The sequence below is a fragment of the Penicillium griseofulvum genome, assembly GCF_001561935.1.
Source record: "Penicillium griseofulvum strain PG3 chromosome Unknown contig_95, whole genome shotgun sequence".
NCBI lineage: Eukaryota > Fungi > Ascomycota > Eurotiomycetes > Eurotiales > Aspergillaceae > Penicillium > Penicillium griseofulvum.
Window position 1 is genome coordinate 1,528,468 of NW_024467454.1, and position 18,405 is coordinate 1,546,872.

At 48.1% G+C, this 18,405-nt stretch overlaps 7 protein-coding genes across 7 annotated transcripts; 4 read left to right on the forward strand and 3 right to left on the reverse strand.

Annotated features, from left to right (window-relative positions):
• Positions 1 to 233: 233 nt before the first annotated feature.
• PGRI_060540 (putative beta-galactosidase) lies at positions 234 to 6,196 on the reverse strand (the record flags this gene model as incomplete). The annotated part of the gene is made up of 11 exons (XM_040793768.1): positions 234 to 516; positions 585 to 1,127; positions 1,179 to 1,340; positions 1,399 to 2,030; positions 2,084 to 2,159; positions 2,209 to 2,283; positions 2,335 to 2,363; positions 2,416 to 2,456; positions 2,944 to 4,073; positions 4,130 to 5,540; positions 5,602 to 6,196. 11 exons carry the CDS (start codon positions 6,194 to 6,196, stop codon positions 234 to 236), a joined length of 4,977 nt encoding a protein of 1,658 aa, XP_040648623.1.
• Positions 6,197 to 6,908: 712 nt separating this feature from the next.
• Positions 6,909 to 8,539, forward strand: PGRI_060550 (Major facilitator superfamily domain, general substrate transporter; the record flags this gene model as incomplete). The annotated part of the gene is made up of 2 exons (XM_040793769.1): positions 6,909 to 7,905; positions 7,962 to 8,539. 2 exons carry the CDS (start codon positions 6,909 to 6,911, stop codon positions 8,537 to 8,539), a joined length of 1,575 nt encoding a protein of 524 aa, XP_040648624.1.
• A 1,321-nt stretch (positions 8,540 to 9,860) lies between these two features.
• PGRI_060560 (putative MFS allantoate transporter) lies at positions 9,861 to 11,975 on the forward strand (the record flags this gene model as incomplete). The annotated part of the gene is made up of 10 exons (XM_040793770.1): positions 9,861 to 10,127; positions 10,208 to 10,355; positions 10,415 to 10,445; positions 10,502 to 10,617; positions 10,672 to 10,768; positions 10,819 to 11,036; positions 11,089 to 11,177; positions 11,232 to 11,472; positions 11,542 to 11,635; positions 11,699 to 11,975. The coding sequence occupies 10 exons, from the start codon at positions 9,861 to 9,863 to the stop codon at positions 11,973 to 11,975; spliced, it is 1,578 nt and encodes a 525-aa protein (XP_040648625.1).
• A 744-nt stretch (positions 11,976 to 12,719) lies between these two features.
• On the reverse strand, positions 12,720 to 13,456 carry PGRI_060570 (mitochondrial 54S ribosomal protein bL19m; the record flags this gene model as incomplete). Its single annotated transcript, XM_040793771.1, has 2 exons — positions 12,720 to 13,198; positions 13,261 to 13,456. The coding sequence occupies 2 exons, from the start codon at positions 13,454 to 13,456 to the stop codon at positions 12,720 to 12,722; spliced, it is 675 nt and encodes a 224-aa protein (XP_040648626.1).
• A 235-nt stretch (positions 13,457 to 13,691) lies between these two features.
• On the forward strand, positions 13,692 to 14,809 carry PGRI_060580 (uncharacterized protein; the record flags this gene model as incomplete). The annotated part of the gene is made up of 2 exons (XM_040793772.1): positions 13,692 to 13,797; positions 13,848 to 14,809. The coding sequence occupies 2 exons, from the start codon at positions 13,692 to 13,694 to the stop codon at positions 14,807 to 14,809; spliced, it is 1,068 nt and encodes a 355-aa protein (XP_040648627.1).
• A 276-nt stretch (positions 14,810 to 15,085) lies between these two features.
• On the reverse strand, positions 15,086 to 16,947 carry PGRI_060590 (uncharacterized protein; the record flags this gene model as incomplete). The annotated part of the gene is made up of 4 exons (XM_040793773.1): positions 15,086 to 15,181; positions 15,237 to 15,911; positions 15,962 to 16,350; positions 16,407 to 16,947. 4 exons carry the CDS (start codon positions 16,945 to 16,947, stop codon positions 15,086 to 15,088), a joined length of 1,701 nt encoding a protein of 566 aa, XP_040648628.1.
• Positions 16,948 to 17,353: 406 nt separating this feature from the next.
• Positions 17,354 to 18,244, forward strand: PGRI_060600 (Nuclear pore complex component; the record flags this gene model as incomplete). Its single annotated transcript, XM_040793774.1, has 2 exons — positions 17,354 to 17,577; positions 17,635 to 18,244. The coding sequence occupies 2 exons, from the start codon at positions 17,354 to 17,356 to the stop codon at positions 18,242 to 18,244; spliced, it is 834 nt and encodes a 277-aa protein (XP_040648629.1).
• Between the last annotated feature and the right edge of the window lie 161 nt (positions 18,245 to 18,405).

The following is an 18,405-nucleotide window of genomic DNA, read 5'->3' on the forward strand; positions in this document are numbered from 1 at the left end:
CAGCAGTTGGCTATATCAGCGAGTGTTACGATGTCAGGCGACCGGGACAGCGTCTCTCTGTTGAGACTCTAGTTAGCACGTAGAATCCATTCGCGCTGTGGCTGTGTTCGGCCAACTTTAGTTTCAAAACACCACTCCCAAGTTATGTGAAGCGTTCGGAATGGCGACTTCTTAGTTACGGGGACCCGTACTTTGCCTGGGTAATATTTTCCAAAAGGGCCACGCGCAAAGCACTATCCGAGAGACATTCGAAGGGACCGAGGAGAGAGGTGTTGTTCCTTCTCCTGTAAAGGAGGAAAGTCTGCACTTTTGCTTTCGAAGAACTCGTGGGCTTTCACGATCAATCTCAATGCCTTCTCAACACCAGGAGAAACAGAGGATCCATGGATCGTCATCCATCGTTGTAAAAGCTGCTGCAGGTGAGGCCCTAGCTCTAGCAAGGCAATGTGACGAAGCTGCATTGTGAGCTGTGGATGGCAGAAGCCACCCATAAGAGTTAACATGGCTGTCTCAAGTCTAACAACAAAATTCGTTGTATCAGCAATACTTCACAACCGCGAAGAGCCATCGAGAATCAAACTTACGAAAGCGAGCAGGGCCATGTATCTACCATGACAGTATATGGAACCTGCCTCATGTATCTTAATTTGAATAAGCAAGTGTCAAGAGCAACCCGACAACCATCAAGCACACGGAGGTTGTTGTTGAGATCCCATAGCGGATTAGCGAGAGCCCATTCCAGATAAGGCCGATAGATGACACTTCGACAACTGAGATACCACTGTCTCAAATACTCGCTATGCGGGTCGTCTGCGGGCTTTCCGTCCTCGGGGAATTGTAGACTTGGAGGTAGTGTGTGATACCAGTCCTGCAGTTGGCGAGCGAGTTCTTGGTTCACGGATGGGAAATTATTGGAGTCGATTTGAAGGCCAATATCTCGATCGTAGAGCATATAGTGAGCTCGGTTGAGCAGGCGACGGAGTGCTATCGATGCGAGAAAGTAGAAGGTTGACTTTTCTTCCTCTTCAATAGCCTCATGTGAGTGGAATTTGCCCGGAAGAGAAAATACTGATTCAATTTCAGCATTGCAGTTTTGCGGAAGCGATGGTAACTCTGAGATATAGTTGCTAGTACGAGTCAGACGGTGATAAGCGTAAGTTGGTATATCATCCCCTTACCTTTCTAGTACAAAGCATGACCAGAATATTCTAGTGATGTGTTCTCGATCATCACGGTCAGGATTGTCGAAAGGGCAGGAGAGTAGGAAACGGCAACGAGTCGCCGCGCTGTTCACATAAGACCACGTTTGCAGCGGTCTTTGCAGGAAGGAGAAGTAGAGACTACATATTTGTTAATTTCGTCTCAACCCGCCGTTTCGACTGTGACAAGTTGTCTTACCCAGTAAGCAAGAGGCATTGGCATGCCTCCACATTCATCTCAATCTGGGCCAAGTGAAGCATCTTCATTGCGGCAGTAAACCAAGATGCTCCTTGCAGCTTCAGTTGTTGAAACTTCTCTTCAGAACTGCCCTCTTCGTCTGTCACAGAAGCCCCGACGCAACCCAAAGCCATGACCAATAATGCGAGACACGATTGACAACTGGGCTCCAGATTTTCTTGCCATATCCTCAATTGCAAGGCCTTGAGATCATCCAAGCTAATTGTAGGGAACCAGAAGTTATATGTGCGTTGGAATACACCTACCATATTTTTGACATCCGACAAGCTCACGCTGGGGAATATGCCATAGAGTTTGCTTTGAAATGGCGGTCGTCCATATTCAAGCGACAAAAATGAAGGCTCTGCCTCCTCCAATATTGAAGGATGATCATGAAAGACTGTCCATTTCAATAGAGACTCAGCCGAGGAAAGATGTCCTGATGAAAGGATGGCACTTTCAGTGGGGTCCCTGACTCGGGTGCACCCACCCGGACGATGGCGTGCATCCTGAGACATCGGGGTCATTGTCGAACTTGGAAATGTTGAGTTGGCCTGTACACCACCCATTGCATTTGAACTGGAACCCGTGGCCTGGAATTTATCAGTGCTGGGGATGAAATAACACTGGGCCACTCGTTACATACAACCATGCCCTTGAGTTCTTCAATAGAAGCTTCCATTCGCAAGACCGTATCCAAGATCATGTCACTTTTTCCTCTTCTGATCTGAAGTTAATTTCTGATCTTCAAAATGACTTGAGCCCACTTACGAAATAGCTTCTGTTCCATATAGACATGTTTGATTCAAGCTCACACAGGGCCCACAGGGATCCCGCGCGTCACATCTATCAGTTCGTTAATCATGTGTCTTGAACTCACATATAACATGGACTGACCTTGTCTTGCGCTGGCGGCATGAGTCGCACTGCGGTTGGGTTAGTTTTGATGTTCGATCCAACTGAGAATGGGAGACAAACCGCACGGGCGGCCCTGAATCTCTTCATTCCGCGCCAGGATACTGATCAAGAATCCACAATTGCTCTTAATCTTTAACAATGAGCTTCTATTGGTAGCAAATGAACGAGTGACGGGAAACCTTGGAAAGTTGGATGTGAATGCCCGGCACGTGATGCCTCCGGGGGCGCCACACGTGGGCTACACGCTATTTTCGAAACCCACAATTTTCAATGTTCATATCATATTTCGGGGACAGACATCCTTGACAATATATCACTTGGATTACGTGCCTTGAGACAGTACAATTAGGATCTGTGGGATTTAGGGTGTTTCCATTGCTTTGGCTAACGCGTTTATAAATGTTACGAAACCAGGGGGTGGTGGATGTTGTCTAGCTCGGTTCCCAATCGACTGCGATGGAAACTGGAGACCTGATCAGCGAGTCATTCTCTTTGGATGACGTGAATTGTACACGTGGTACCGTATCTTAGTTAACAAATCGAAGTCGAAATTCTAGCTTCACAAAGATACAGGCTCCAATAGCATACCAAACGTGATATCCTGCACCTTAACTAGATGCTCATCCATAGGCCCCGGGCCACAGGCGGCAGTTCCTACGCCTGCAACTTGGTTATCCAATCTCACAAATACCGCATCATCTTTGGACAGATCACAAGGGTGTCGTGCTGCCTCAATAGTCTCATCAGAGTATTGACTCGCCGTCCAGCTCAAGCTTGCCGCTCCTCCATTCACCATAGTACTTTCCTGCGGGCTTGCACGGAAGCCCGTGCCATTGGGAGCGAGAAGTTCCATCCAAGCAGTGTCTGTCCGGTTCCCATTCTCCTGCGGGATGTCATAAATCGTCTGTAGGGACGCGATATCATCGACATTCCACAAACCAAACTTCTGGGCTATCTTCTTGTCCGGATACGATTCTCCAGGGCCGGGTCCTAACCAACGTGCCGACTGCAGGTCAGAGTTTGCACGAAGATTGAGACCAACGCGAGGAACGGTTGTCGGCGCCGCTCCAGTGGGTTGCAACTTTACGCTGATGGATAACGAGCCGTTGGGCTGAATGATATAACGCGTAAGACATTTCCATCCCCAGGAAAGGACTGGAGGGGAGATGAATGTCTCGCTTTCGATGCAAACTGCTCCATCCTTCATCGATGACGTACTGAAGGAACGGAGCTGATTTGTGAGGCAGTTCACTCCGAATCGCTTCCAATATGGCATCGCGGATGGTACGTCGTTGTCCGTCGGTGGACGCCAGAAACCGGGTACCATGGCAAGCCCAGTATCAGGATGAGGCTCAAGGATGGGCATCGAGTTGTATCTCCACTTCATGAGATGTCCCCGAACGCTATCAAACTCAAACGACCAGTTGGATCCACTGACGGACACGGTTGTCTTGGTGGAGTTGATCGAGATAACCCCACGAGTAGAGCTCAGGCTGCTGACCGGGGTGTTCTCGGTTGGTTTTGATACCAATTCCTGTGTCCAGGCAACGATATAGGACCCCTGGTCCCATTCAACATTTCCCCTTTGTTCAAGTGTAATGGTCAAGTACGCCGGATGGGCGTTGCTTTGGAAGAGCTCTGAAGGAAGTGAGATCTCAGCAGATCTCCCGGCGGCCACAACAGGTAGCTCCAGCGATCCAGTTGCCAAGGTCTTTGTTCTTGGTTGGAAGGTTAGCTTGTCTTCAATTTCATGAACCGAGAGTTATGTGCTTACTGCTTGTTGAATGATTCAAGCTTGTATGAAGCCTGCAGATGGCTTAGGTCCAAGAAATTGTACCGGTTCTTCAAAGCCAAGACTTGTCCGCGCACTTCCAACTTGACTGGTTCGAAAACTCTCTTTAGCTCCAACAAACCTGGCAAAGGCTGATGGACACTGTTTAAAAGACCATCCATAACGAATGTTCCATCGTTTGGAAAGTCATCGAAGTCACCACCGTAGGCATAAAACCCGTCTTTCTCGGTATCTCCTTCAATGTACAACCCATGATTGGCCCATTCCCAGATAAAACCGCCCTGCAAACGCGGGATCTCATCAAAGCATTTCTCGTAATCCGTAAGTAGACCGGGTCCGTTGCCCATGGCATGGGCGTATTCACAAAGAATAATAGGCTTGTCAAACTCGCCATTGTTCGTAACTCCCTCAGTAGCTGCTAGGGACTTCAATCGGTCGATTTCTGGGTACATGTAACTATACATGTCGGTGGTTTCCGCATCCATGTCACCCTCGTAGTGGATCAAGCGAGTGTTGTCGAAGGTCCGGGCATACTCTACCATGGAGTGATGACATGTGCCGAAGAACGACTCATTCCCCATAGACCAGATTATAATACTGGTATGATTCTTGTCTCGTTGGATCATTGAATGAACACGATCAACGTAGGCTGCCCTCCAGGCGGGGTTGTCTGATGTATGAGCACCACATTTGGGGAAGGTCATTGCCTTGCGCTCCTCGTAGCCAAGAGTTTCGTCTATGTCCATTGGCCGTGAGACAGCGTCATAGAAGCCATGACATTCAAGATCGGCTTCATCGATAACCCAGAAGCCAAGCTCATCGGCCATGTCCAGAAGCCGAGGGTCGGGGGGATAATGGCTGCAGCGAAGTGCATTGATATTGTGAGCTTTCATGAGAAGCAAATCCTTTCTCATGAAGTCGAGCGGTACGGCACGACCCAAAAGCGGGTGGTGATCGTGTCGGTTGACTCCACGAAGCTGAATAGCCTTTCCGTTCACGGTGATGAAGCCGTCTTTGCGCTCAGCTTTACGGAAACCAATACGCTGTGTCGTCTTGAAAGTATTGTTTGATCCTAGAGACGTCAGGACCATCTCCACTTCATACAGATGCGGCCGCTCAGCAGTCCATTTCTTGGGGTCGACAACAGGCAATCTCAGCTCAACTGCGGATGTTGCTGGTTCCACGGTACATTCTGTGGAAGTAATGACATGGCTTTTGCCCTCCACTGACTCAATCAAATTGAGAGCAATATTGCTTCGCTCCGAGACTTGGTAATCGATTGTTGCGAGAAGGGTCGCATTTTTGTATTCTGAATCGAGGTCAGTGCGAATGAACCAATCGTTCAAACGATCATTGGTTGGTAATGCAATCAAAGTGACATCTCGGAAAATCCCTATTATCATACATATTAGCAGGTTATTTCCCACAGTCGCATATCCCAATTTAAATCTTACCAGATAGCCACCACTGATCTTGATCTTCGATATAGGTAGCATCTGACCACTGATATACCCGCACAAAGACTTCATTATCACCGTCGAGCAAGAATGGTGTGACATCGAATTCAGACGGGTTTCTGCTGCCCTGCGCATACCCGATCAAGGACTTGTTCACCCAAACATGGTACGCGCTATCAACGCCATCGAATCGCAAACGAATTTCAGTGTTTTCGGATTTCCATTCGGCCGGCACTTGAAATTTTCGACGGTATGTACCAGTTGGGTTCTCTGTGGGTACAAAAGGAGGGCACACCGGGATCGGGAATTGCGTGTTGGTATAATTCGGTTTCCCCCAACCCTGCAACTGCCAGTGACCTGGAACACTGATGCTGGACCAGTCCTTGTCGGAGATTTTCTCAGTGGGCTCCGGCGCCTCCGGTGGTGATCGGGACATATTGAACTCCCAGGTTCCATTGAGAAGAAGAGATGTAGATGGGATGTGATAGGAACGTGCGGGGAGGTTATTTCTGCGAAACACGGCGGGGTTCATAAAATCTGGCCGTTCGGAATCAGCCTGCAGGGCCAACGGTGTGGCCTGAGAAGAGCTCATTGTGGTGGAATGGGACTTTTGGTATGAATGCGGACTTTCAGGTCGTCTAGAGAATTTGGGGCAGCTTTGGTACTGTACGTCCTTTATACCAGAGTGTCGAACTAGATGACTAAAACTGGACTTGCCTAAGATATGTACCTAAGATTATAATACTTATTTTATGGACCTCATGGGTAAAGGATTCTTCGGTATACAGTCCGTTCCCAAAACTCCCCGGGTCTATCGGAGCCGATGAGTTGTGGGGTTGATTTTGCGGAGAGAATGGATCTTCTTTAACCAATTGACATCTTCCGGGGATATCGGCACCGCGTCAATCGGAGCCGAATATATATAAACTTTACAAGATTTCAGATGCCCACAAAAGATGAAAGATGTCCAATCCCATCCCATCACATAGATATGTGGATCTACACGGGGATATCGGGAACCCGAAAGTGGCTCATCTTGCCCAAGTTTGTACTTTAGCCCCTTCGGCAAAGCGAAACAGTTTTCAGCTAACTTCCCCAGATTCTGAGCACGCGGCCGAAAACTTTTACCCCGAAGCTGGGCTAGAAGAATGCGGAGGCACATGGTATGAGAAGCCTGGAGTATTAAATCTAGAAAACTCCCCACTAAATTGCAGGAGAAATTGATGAATTATCTTGACTCTCTTTGAGATACCCTTTGGACACTTGCCCTATTTTTTTTTTCTCTTTTCCTTTTTACCCTCATTATGGGTCTCGATCAAGAGAAACCTGTCGAAATTGCCCATTTGGAGGCTACACCGACGATGGATCCCACTGATGTAAAGAAGTCTGAGCACCCCAATGAGGTCTCAGGATCTATTATGAGCTTAAAGGTAGCTCTTGTCAGTTACCGAAATGCTATGCTCTACAGTCTGTTCTTCTGCTTCTCTGCCATCCTCTGGGGGTACGACATGCAGGTCAGCGGAGGTCTTTTAGCTGCACCCGAGTTCCGTGCGGTCTTTGGATACACCCAACCCGATGGCACTACTATCCTTCCCGCGGAATGGCAAGCTGCTTTCAATATGGTCGCCACGGTTGGTGGAATGGGTGGAAGTCTCCTCTGTGGTCCTCTCTCGCCTTACATGGGTCGAAGGATGACTTTGACCATCGCATGTGTCATCTCCAGTGGTTCCGTGTTCTTACAGTTCTTTGCGTCCACTCGGGCTGTACTCCTGGCTGGAAAATTGATCAACGGAATCGCACTCGGCATGTTCCTCGTCACTGCATGTGCCTACTGTTCTGAGGCGTGTCCTGTCGTGCTTCGTGGAATCACCATTGCCATGGTCAATCTCTTTGTAGTCGTCGGTCAGCTCCTAGGAAACTGCCTCATCAAGGCTTTCGGTGGACAGCCAAACGCTTTTGCCTACAGAATCCCTTTTGCTTTTCAGTGGGTTTTCCCGGTGATCCTTCTCTCTGGCGTGTGGTTCTGCCCTGAATCCCCCTATTGGTACGTCCAAAGGGGCAAGCACACTGATGCCAAAAAGGCCCTCGAGCGATTCCAGACTGGCGGAAGTATTGATAGCTGGCTCGTTGAGATCCAAGAAACAGTTCGCATAGAAGAGGAATCAGCAGCATCTGCTAGCTATTTGGATTGTTTCCGAGGGACTGATCTTCGGCGCACCCTGATTGTCATGTCCGTTTGGACTATCAACTCTTTCAGTGGAGTCAACTTTGTGCTGAGCTACTCAACCTACTTCTTCCAAAGTAAGTCTCCTCAACGCAAGCTAGATATGTTCACTAATAATATTTTCCAACTATAGTCGCCGGCATCCCTACCTCTGCATCATTCGACATGGGTGTTGGTGTAACTGCAGTCGGTGTCCTCGGAAACATCTGCTCGTGGTTCGTCATCAACACTATTGGTCGGAGAGTTCTTTTCCCTGGCATGCTCGTTCTCACTGCGATTCTCTTCATCATTGGAATTCTCGACGTTGTGCCGAATTATAAACCCTCCATTGCTATGGGCCAGTGCGTATTAATTATCATCTGGAACTTCTTCTACGATCTGACCCTTGGACCTCTTGGATACGTGATCTGCGGAGAGATGTCTTCTACTCGGTTGCGGTCATACACTGTCAGCATTGGTTTCTTCACGCAAAACTTCTGGACTTTGATCATGACCCTTATTGTGCCTTACATGATAAACCCTGACCAAGGTCACCTTCGGGGTAAGACGGGCTTCATCTTTGGCGGATTCTCAATCATTGCCTCTATTTGGACTTACTTCTGCTTGCCAGAGACCAAAGGCAGGACTTTTGAGCAGCTGGATCATTTGTTTGAACAGAAGATCTCGGCACGCAAATTTGGCGCGTACGACCAGACACCAAATGACGCATAGCTCCGGTTAGCTTTCTTATGAGTTCCAGTCTCTATCTTAGCATTGATGTAGCAGATAGAAGCACTGTTAAACAGCTGTATAAATATATACCAACTTGATACCTTTTTAATGATAGTCGACTCTTTCAACTTCAATAGGCTTGTAATCGATGCATCTAATGTTAACAGGTGCTTATAGTCGAAGCCATTGCAAAGCTATTGAGATAAACGCAAACTGACTTCCTAATATCAGTGACATTCAAAAGGACATACCCACAACAATTTCTTTCTTTTGCACTCACACTCCAACGTAATGAATGACCCGCTGTTCTTTCCTGTCATTTTGTCGAACCAATCCTGAATTTCTAGATTCTACCAGTAACCGCAGGGACTAAATAGGGAGGCACTACTAACCTTCGTCCTCCTTTAGGTCTACAATAGGATAACCCAGATAGTGAGTAATTGGCCTCAAATAGGAAATCCATTCTTCCAACGAAAGATTAGCTTTACAAATATCAAAATCCACTCGGTCACTTTGGTCGAGTCCCTTATTAGCTCTTTTTAGATAATAATAATTGCCGTCACAATAATAGAGAAGGACTACTGACACTCGCTTATCCTAGTAACAGTCTCCCCGCTAAACTACTTCGGAGATGTTTCTCACTTGCCGCAGTATGTTACTATTAAGCGAGTGTTAGTAGCCCTTTTCACAACATATATATTTTGGCACTTTATCCCGTTCAAAATTTGGTTTCCAGTCAAGTTTTGAAGGCTTCCTTTGGAAAATCCTACGACGGTTTAATGATACAAATGGTGTGGCAAGATCTGTATTATCGCCCAGCAATGCAATAACTTGAGTGATGAGTCCAGCGGCATTTCCCCGAGTCTTCGGACTTCCACCGACTAGTCTTCGTGTTAAGCGAAGTTTGGCCTTCAGCCACATTCGTTAAGATGGACCAGTCCAATACACCAGATCGAATTCCTTTACTCGTCAGCCAAGGACAATATTCCCCACGTTCCAGATGAGCCGTCTCCGCGTGGGGGCCCCGTTCTGGGGTTTCCCCGCAGATGATCCTTTGAGATGATCCTTAGCTAGTCCATTTGTGGCAGGTAGGCTCTGAAATTCGCGGGGAATCAAAGAGATGGCTGCTTTTCAATGGTTTCCAAGGTGTTTTGAATCAAGGGGGGAGACTCGGCCTCGTACCGAGGTCATTATTATCACTTTATACATTTCCTGCCGTCCTTGCCCGCAGCATTGGTCTAGCATTTTATATATATTCTTCCGTGTAGCCCAATCTCATAGATTTTCTTCTCCACTTCTTATTATACGAAATAACTCCACTATGGCTAACCATACTCCCCCAGATATTGGCTCAAAGGGTAATGTCGCCGAACTCCCCACTATTAGCCATGCAGAAAGCAATCAAGTACACTCTAGATTCAAGTCTGCCAAAAATGCCGATGGTGATACGGCTATGGCGCTCTTCGATGACCCGGACGAGCTCCACGAAGAGGTCGATCCCGTGGAAGCGAGGAAGCTATTATGGAAGATTGACTTCATGATCTTGCCCTACTTGGCTGTTTGCTATGCTTTCTTCTACATTGATAAGGTCAGCCTATTTAAGTTCTTCTAATTGAAAATCCTTGTTGCCCGAAAAAAATGTGCTAATACCATGCGTTTTGGAAACAGACAACGTTGAGCTATGCTGCTATTTTTGGGATTCAGGAAGATCTTGATCTACACGGGACTCAGTATAGCTGGCTGAGTAGTATCTTCTATTTTGGTTTCTTAGCATGGGCATTTCCTACCAATTTTCTGATGCAGCGTCTTCCAATCGGTATGATTCTCCCACTCTCCCATTATGCCAACCGTATACCCGTCTGATACGTGTCTTAGGAAAATATCTGGGTGCGAATATTTTCATGTGGTTAGTTGGGCTAATATCCAAGATAATACAACCAGATACTAACCTTTCTCTTCAAGGGGTGTTTTCCTCATGATCCAAGCTGCATGTAACAGTTTCGAGACCCTCGCTGTCCTTCGAGCCCTTGGCGGTGCCGCTGAGGCCTGCGCCGATCCGGCCTTTATGCTCATCACTAGTATGTGGTATACCCGTCGTGAACAGCCAGTGCGTCTAGGACTGTGGTATACAGCGAATGGCCTCGGCATTGCATTGGGTGGACTACTGGGCTACGGAATTGGTCATCTTCGTGGTGCACTACCGTCTTGGAAATACGAGTTCCTCGTGATGTACGCTGATTCCCGCCCTCATTGAAAATCGCCCAGTTAACATTCTTTAGTGGTGCCCTGTGTTCTGCCTGGGGTATTGTCATGTTTATCTTCCTCCCAGATTCACCCGTCACAGCTCGCGGCCTTAGCAGGAGAGAGCGTCGCATGGCTGTTGAGCGTTTGCGAGAAAATCAAACTGGTGTCGAGAACAAACACCTCAAGCCGTATCAAATTCTGGAGGCTTTCATGGACTATAAGCTCTACATATTCTTTGTCCTTGGTACTGTTTGTATGTGACTTGCGCCTTCTCCCAATCGGTTCCAACTAAAACATCTATACAGGCAACATCCCCAACGGTGGTATCTCGAACTTTGGTACTATCATCATTAAAGGGTTTGGTTTCTCGACATTGGTGACCACTCTCATGCAGGTATGATTAATTCAACAGCTACATAATCTTTAGCTAACACCATATGCACGCTAGATTCCGTACGGCTTTATCATTGCTGTCTCGATTTTGACATGCGTTTACCTCAACGACCGCTACCAAAATCGAAGATGCGTATTCGTCCTCATCTTCCTGCTCCCTAACCTTGCCGGCTCCTTTGGTCTCCGCTTTGTTCCCATTGAACACGGTGTGGGTCGCTTAATTTGCTATTACCTGACAGGCCCCTACAACGCTGCATTTGTGCTTATTTTGAGTATGCAAATGGCCAACACCGCTGGTAAGTAGCATCTATCTTCGGTTGATGCGGAACTCGAAAGATTACCATGGACTGATGTTGTGTATTTAGGCCATACCAAGAAAGTCGTCACCAACGCCGTGCTCTTCTTGGGGTACTGCACTGGAAACATTGCTGGACCATTCTTCTACAAGACAGAACAATCGTGCGTTTTCACCAGAGGGTAATTCTATCATTTCCAGAATTAGAGAGCTAAATCGAAATACAGACCTACCTACTCGCTGGGCATCTGGTCCATGATTGTCTCGCACTTGATTGAGGCCGTTTTGATCAGCATTCTTGGCCTACTGCTACGTTGGGAAAATAAGAAGCGCGATATTATTCAGTCTCAGATGGAGGGTGGTCTCGAGGGGAGAGATCTGGATGCAACTGCGTTCTTGGACTTGACGGACCGAGAAAACCTGAAGTATGTCTCTTTACGCCTTTCCATCTTCCCTTTTGCAATCTTCACAAGTGGTGAGAAAGATACTAACGGTGTGCAATAGTTTCCGATACATCTATTGAGTATTAGATTCCTTTATGATTACGCATATACGAATATACGACACTGGGTGGATACTTATTGAAGCATTTATTTATATTAGGTGTTTCGATCAAATGGCATAAGTGACTCCTGAACCCACCTCTTAAGTTTGATTAAAGAATAGTAGTTATCAAGATGATAGAAGCGAGAACAATACTCCTAGTATAAACGTCTCATCTATTGTTTTATTATTCTGATGATAAGATACCTCAGTCCAGATGGTCTGATAGGCAGAGAATCCTCGTTTTGGATGAAGGGCGTGATACATTCGTTCACCAGGATGTGTAGATGAGGTGTTTCTTCCAGGTATGGAAGGATCGGGTATTTGAATATAGATCGAAGGATTGAATTGATTTCCTTTTATCGAATTGCAGATGACATCTTGAGAGATGATAATACGCGTGCGTTGCAAGGGACAACATATATCCAACTTGGACAGAGACGCTCATTCCTTGTATAAGACAGACATCGAGTCATAATCCAGCAGGTCCAACGGTGGTTAAGATCAGAAACAAATGCGGGAAAAGAGCGTTGAAAGGAGTCGGAAAGCGGCGACTGTCGCGAGAAAAGAATGCATGGATGTTATCACAGAAGAGCTCAAAGTTGTATTTCGCAATTTATAAACACAGATGAAGTACAAAATGATAGGTAGTAATACAGCCACACGTATGCAAATGAGGGTCACGCCAGACGCCCTCTAACTCAATCACTTCCGACGATTGCCACCACCCAAGAAGGCCTTCTTCTGGCGAACATAGCTGGCAACAACGTTCTCCACGCTGCGACGGTCGTGCGCCTTGTCTCTGAGGTAGTACAGTCTCGCGCGTCTGCGCTTCTTCTCCGATCGCTGGACAATCTCCACGCTGTTCACGTTGGGACTGAAAACCTTGACCGACATCTCAACAGCAACACGAGTAAGTTCGTTTCGCATGAGGAACGAGGTTTCAACTCCGCGCAACTTGATGCTCATAACGATTCCGTTGAATGGGTCGCCGTTCTTGAATGTCACTCGTACGATATCGCCGGTCTTGACACTGCGGGGGTTTCGTCGGTAGTCGAACATTGCCTTGCGCTCACCCGTGGGGTCGAGAACTGCCAATTGCGATTCGGTGACCGCTGCGATGGGGTCCTTGCATGCTTTGGCAGCAGATGGGGGAGCAGGGTAGATCTTGCGGGGCTCGCGGTCTATATTGGTTAGCGACAATTAGTAAAAATCGCCTCATTTCACTCAATTTGAAATGACATACCAGGATCGGGGCGGTAGTGAAGAGGTATTTGGGAGAGGAATTGCTGAGGCATGTTCGGGGGAAGAGGTACCCGTTCGGGTCTCTTGGAATAGGCCGTCGAAATGAATCGCCGGTTGATGAATGGTTGAATAGGCTCTGAAGCCCTCATCAAGGACCTTAAGCAGCCCAGCGGGCGCATTGCTGGTAGAGCCGCCATGGTTGTGATGTGGATGTCAAGTCAAGAAAGTCGGAGTCGAGTTTTGGCCGGATCGGCAGAATTTCCGCCAAGCCTCTTGTTGCCCATTCGGGGGTTTCGACGATAACGCGATTCTTTTTTCTCCTCCAACTCTAGGATACCACTCTACCTTGTTGCTTTTGGAGAAGTTCATCATTCCAGCGGTTACTGCTCTCATACTCGGAATCCCTTCATACATAGCCTCTGATCACACATTATGGCGCAATTCGCCATGAGCAGGCTCTTCCGCCAGAGCACCACCAGCTCAGTGCGCCAGTCCATTCTGAGACCGATGCAGGCCCGCAGCTACGGTTCAAACGCAGGTATGCATTAATATATCCATTCTAGTAACAAATGCTCATCGGAGACGCAGCAATCCCAACCTTCACCTCAACACCCTCACCCGAGTTAAACGAAGCTCTGGAGCGGTTCCGCAATGAGCTGTTCATACCCCTTGGTCTTCCCAAGCGACAGAGAAAGAGTGTATTCAGGGAGAAATACGCTAAGCAATTGGAAAATGAGCCCATTGTCGTCAAGATCAGCGAGAACGAAGAGTTCACCCTAACGCCCAAGAAACACCACGAGCTGCCATCGAAGAAAGAAGCTCTCGAGGTTCTCAACATGATGGTCGCGACCAAGAATTTTAGCAACCTTTTCCCGTACCTCAGCGGCCTCCGGATGTCAAACTATGCCATCACCAGCGATCGGTGGGAGTACATTATTCGCAAAACCAGCGAGGCAGGCAAGCTTTCAACCATTATCGAGTGCGCCAGGCAGTCCCACCGCACCGGCTTGAGTCTCAGCAACAAGAACATCGCTCGCCGTCTGTTCTTCGAGCTTCACAGGACAGCCGCGAAAGCGAATTTCGAGGGGGCCGCAACCGTCAAAGCTCTGAAACTGGCGAGGGAGGCAGCTAGCCTGATGGATGCTCCGGAACACTCCGTTCAGAACATCGACGAAGACCCGAAATACCAGCCTTTCGTCATCGGCACACTTTTGGAACTCAGTGTCGCCTGTGAGAAAATTAAGGAGGCCGATATATCCTTGGTCCGTGGCTACGCTCAAAAGCTTGATGCAGCCTGGTCTCGAGGAAACTTCAAGGACGATGTGACCACTCGCTTTGGAAACGTCGAGAGAGTCGAGGAGAACCTTGCCCTTTACAACGGCATGATCGGGAGCCTTAAGTTGTCCGAGTTGAAAGAAGAGACTGGGACTTTCAAGGCTCGCTGTGATGCGCTGAAGCCTGTCCTGGTTTCGCAGTTGAAGCAAGTGAAGAACGCTGATGTGCTTAATGACACGGTGGCTAAGCAATTGCTCGAGCCAAAGCGCAAATAAAAGGCTGAAAAAGACGCATGAGCTTGGTTGTGATTCCTTTTGGTGTTGATTGAGCCACATCGGCATGTATATTACTGTACTTCCCAGATATTTTGGAGCTGGCCTGTATTTCAGAGAATAGATATTTTATTTCTTGCCACATCTGATCCCGCTAGGTGCTATTTCAGATTTACGCAATAGCTTGCTCAATCTCATTACCAAATTTCAGGGCAGTCCCTGTCTCAAGTACGCTCGAAGGAAATGCTATTTCAAACGGTCACTTTGGGCTTGACGCGCTCATGAAACTAATTCCAAGGTATTATCCTTGCTGATTCGGGCTCGGCCGGGAAGAGTCGTGTTGCCGCCGACAACAGCAGGGCCGGACACGGAGAGCTAAAGAGGTATATGTTAGCCATGTATGAAAGCGATGGAATTGTGCGTGTCATACCTGTCCCTCTGGTGCATCGTCAGGAGAGCCTTCGGGCACGTTTTTCAGAGTGATTTCAGTGCTACTCAGTGGAGCGCCAAAGTGGCTAGGCCCAGTGAGGCACCTATAGTCAAAGGCATTTGTTTGGGCAATGGCACCGGCAACACCAGGACCGGTCAAGGCATACACAACCCGAGCTCCAGTAAATATTCTAAGCTCAGTCAATTGTTCGGAGGTAAGATGAGCGGCAGGATTGCCATCAATGCGGTGAGAGATGCAAAGCAAGCGCAATTCATCTAGCGAAAGCTCGGAAGTCGGGCTGACACGAGCCAATTGGCTGAAAAAGTTACGTGTCGGCATATTTCCTGCATCCAAAGTCCGTGCCTGGAGCCAGCGTCCAAGAGAGGAAATGATACCAGTATGCGGACGCATGATATTGTCGTGGTATTCAGCCATGGTTTGCGATGAAGCAACGATAACTGTGGGAGACACGCCAGCTGTAGCCAAAGCGAAATCCACATTCTCCCCAGCAACAGAGTTAAGGGCGATGGATGAGTTGGCAAACAGTGCAGCCAAAGTCGTGCAAAGCGGGTAGGACCGTGAAAGGGAGTCGATAGAAAGAACAATATCGGTCGGTTTGAAACGCTGGGTACGAGGGATGGTGGAGGTTATGGCTCCAATGGCAGACACGAGATTCTAGTTGAATGTTAGTGAGAGTGATACCACACCAGTTGGGTTGGCCTTACCTCTGGCTGGAAATCGATAAATTTGCCGGACTGTGAGGAAGACGGCCAAACAGTGCTGATGGCGGGGGTTTCTGTCTTCGGGTCGTACTGGGGTACATCATAGCTGGCGAGTTCCTTGAACTCCTCAACCAGTTGATGCCAAACTGCAACCTTCAGACTGGCCTTAGCATCTTCGGGAACTGCGTTCCAGTCCATGTGTCGGTTGCCATACTTGGCGACCCAAAGGACGAGCGATAGTTGGTTGTTAGCCTTTGCGATAAGAGACAGGTCGAGAGATCCGGCTTCGGCAATAAGCACATCCGCGTTAGCGTGCTGGAGATGCGCTGATAGTGTCTCTGCTGGAAGGTTGTGTGGCACAATAACTGTCTTGTATCCGTAGAAAGCACCAGCTAGATTGCGTAAGGTTAGATGTCAAGACTAACACACGGAATGGCAATGCACATACCAAAGATTGTAGCTAAAAGCTCGATGGAGTCCGTAAGGCAAACAGCCACCGTCTTCGCGCCAGAGTTTTGGAGGTGATGACCGATAACGTTGATTTCTTGCGTCACCTGGTCCAAAGAGTGTTCGATGGCCTTTCGACCTAGAACAGTGTAGATCTTGCCTTGCTTTCCTGACATAGTACCATCCTCATTCAGAGCTCCACGCATAGCGGTCTTCCAAATGTCGCGCAGGTCTCCTCTTCGCCCGCCAGTCCATTTCGGAGCGCCCGGATCCTTGACATTCAGTCCGAAACGAAGGGGCAGGCCATGTGGGGTTTCCAGGCACCTATAAGTAGCAGATTCATTCTGTTGGCGAATTGGGGATGCTGTCGATTGGCGAGCAAGGAGGAACGGATGTATATCTGGGTCTTGAGACGAGACGAGAGAGTAAAGCCCAAAGGCGAGGACAATTCCAGCAACCAGGGTAGTGTAAATATTCCAGTCGGCTAGAATATCGGCCACCAAAGCATCTAGCTTCTCCACGAGTGAAGTATCAGTAGCCATTTTGCAAATGAATGAAGTGTCAACAATCGGAGGCTATGACGTTGAGGGGCACGATAAGGAGTGTGTCAGCTTGGCCGGGTCAACTTATGCCCGTGCAACCCCTTCCTCGATCACTGGGCGCAGCCACTTCGGGATCGTCAACTCGTCTTCAGGTCAATGATGGCTTTCTAACCAAATAATTGTTCATAGGTTTATGTATCACTAACTAACAGTTCCTCGTGTTTTCCCCCAGGTAAGTGCTGAACAAGTTCTTAATATTGGTGAGTGCAATCCCTCTTGTCGAAAAGAGAATTTACAAAAAAACACCGTCTAAACATCTACGGATCGGTGGCTGACTTCATGATTCTAGTCTCAAATCAATCCCACATCGTGCTCTACCCTCGACTTCAGCTTCATCGCATCAGCAATGGCGACTCAATCTCTTCCTTCCACCCCGAAAGCGACACCTCCGCTGGCTCCTCCCACCCCAGAGGGTAACCTGACCCCTGGAAAATGGCGACACCCTCAGCTAGATGAGATTGTGCGACGCCAAAATGCAGCTACGTTTGATCAGAAAAATGTGAAGAAACTGGTTTGGAATGGCGCAGCTTTGGCAATGAGCTGGACATTCGGATCTACCTTTAAAAATTAGTGAGTACGATAAGAACTTCTGGTGCGTCGCGTCGCGTACTAACAGCCTCGTTTAAGTTCACGCCAAATCTTTGATACCAACTATATGTATCAAGAAATTCCGTTATTCATCCTCCAGCTCTTCTTCGTGTTGAATATGCTAGTGGCACTCTACCCCCTCTTCCGGCCAAAAGACGACCTTTCCGACATCCCTCTTACCCCCACCCAACGCTCACTTCTTGGCTTGGATCCTGCTGTCACACCACCAGCAACGCCTGGGACAACATATGTTACCCCACCAAGATACCGCCTTTCCACTTCGCGCAAGGCCAGCCCTGCAAGCAGACAGAGCTCCCCTATGTCTGCGAATGCAAGCTTTTCTGAGCGACGCTCTTCTATCGGCACACCCTTTTCACCTGCCTCCAGCCCTCTTCTTTACAAAGCAATGTCAAATGGAGCAATGTCAAATGGGGGCAAAGAGTCTGTCCAACGCCAGAGCTTTGGATCCCAGAGCTTTGGGTCATCTGTATCTCCTCTAGCTCGAAGTAACTCTTTTGGGGAGTCAACCTCGAGCATGGGCCCAAGTACACCTTCTCCGCTCGTGGGAAAACGGGGAAATCTGGGCGTCAAGAACAAGTGGCTTTATGAGAGGAGCCGGCGGCTATCGGCCAGTGGAGGCACTCTCTGATGATTCTTTGCAGTTTTTTGAACCATTTCACGGACGGGCGCTTAGGTCATTGAAGGTTGTTGTGTTTAAAGTCATAGCGGTTCTTTCACAGTGTATTACAGGGATACCAATTCAATATTTATCATTACAAGCTGGTTTCATTTAAAATCTGTTTGTTTATG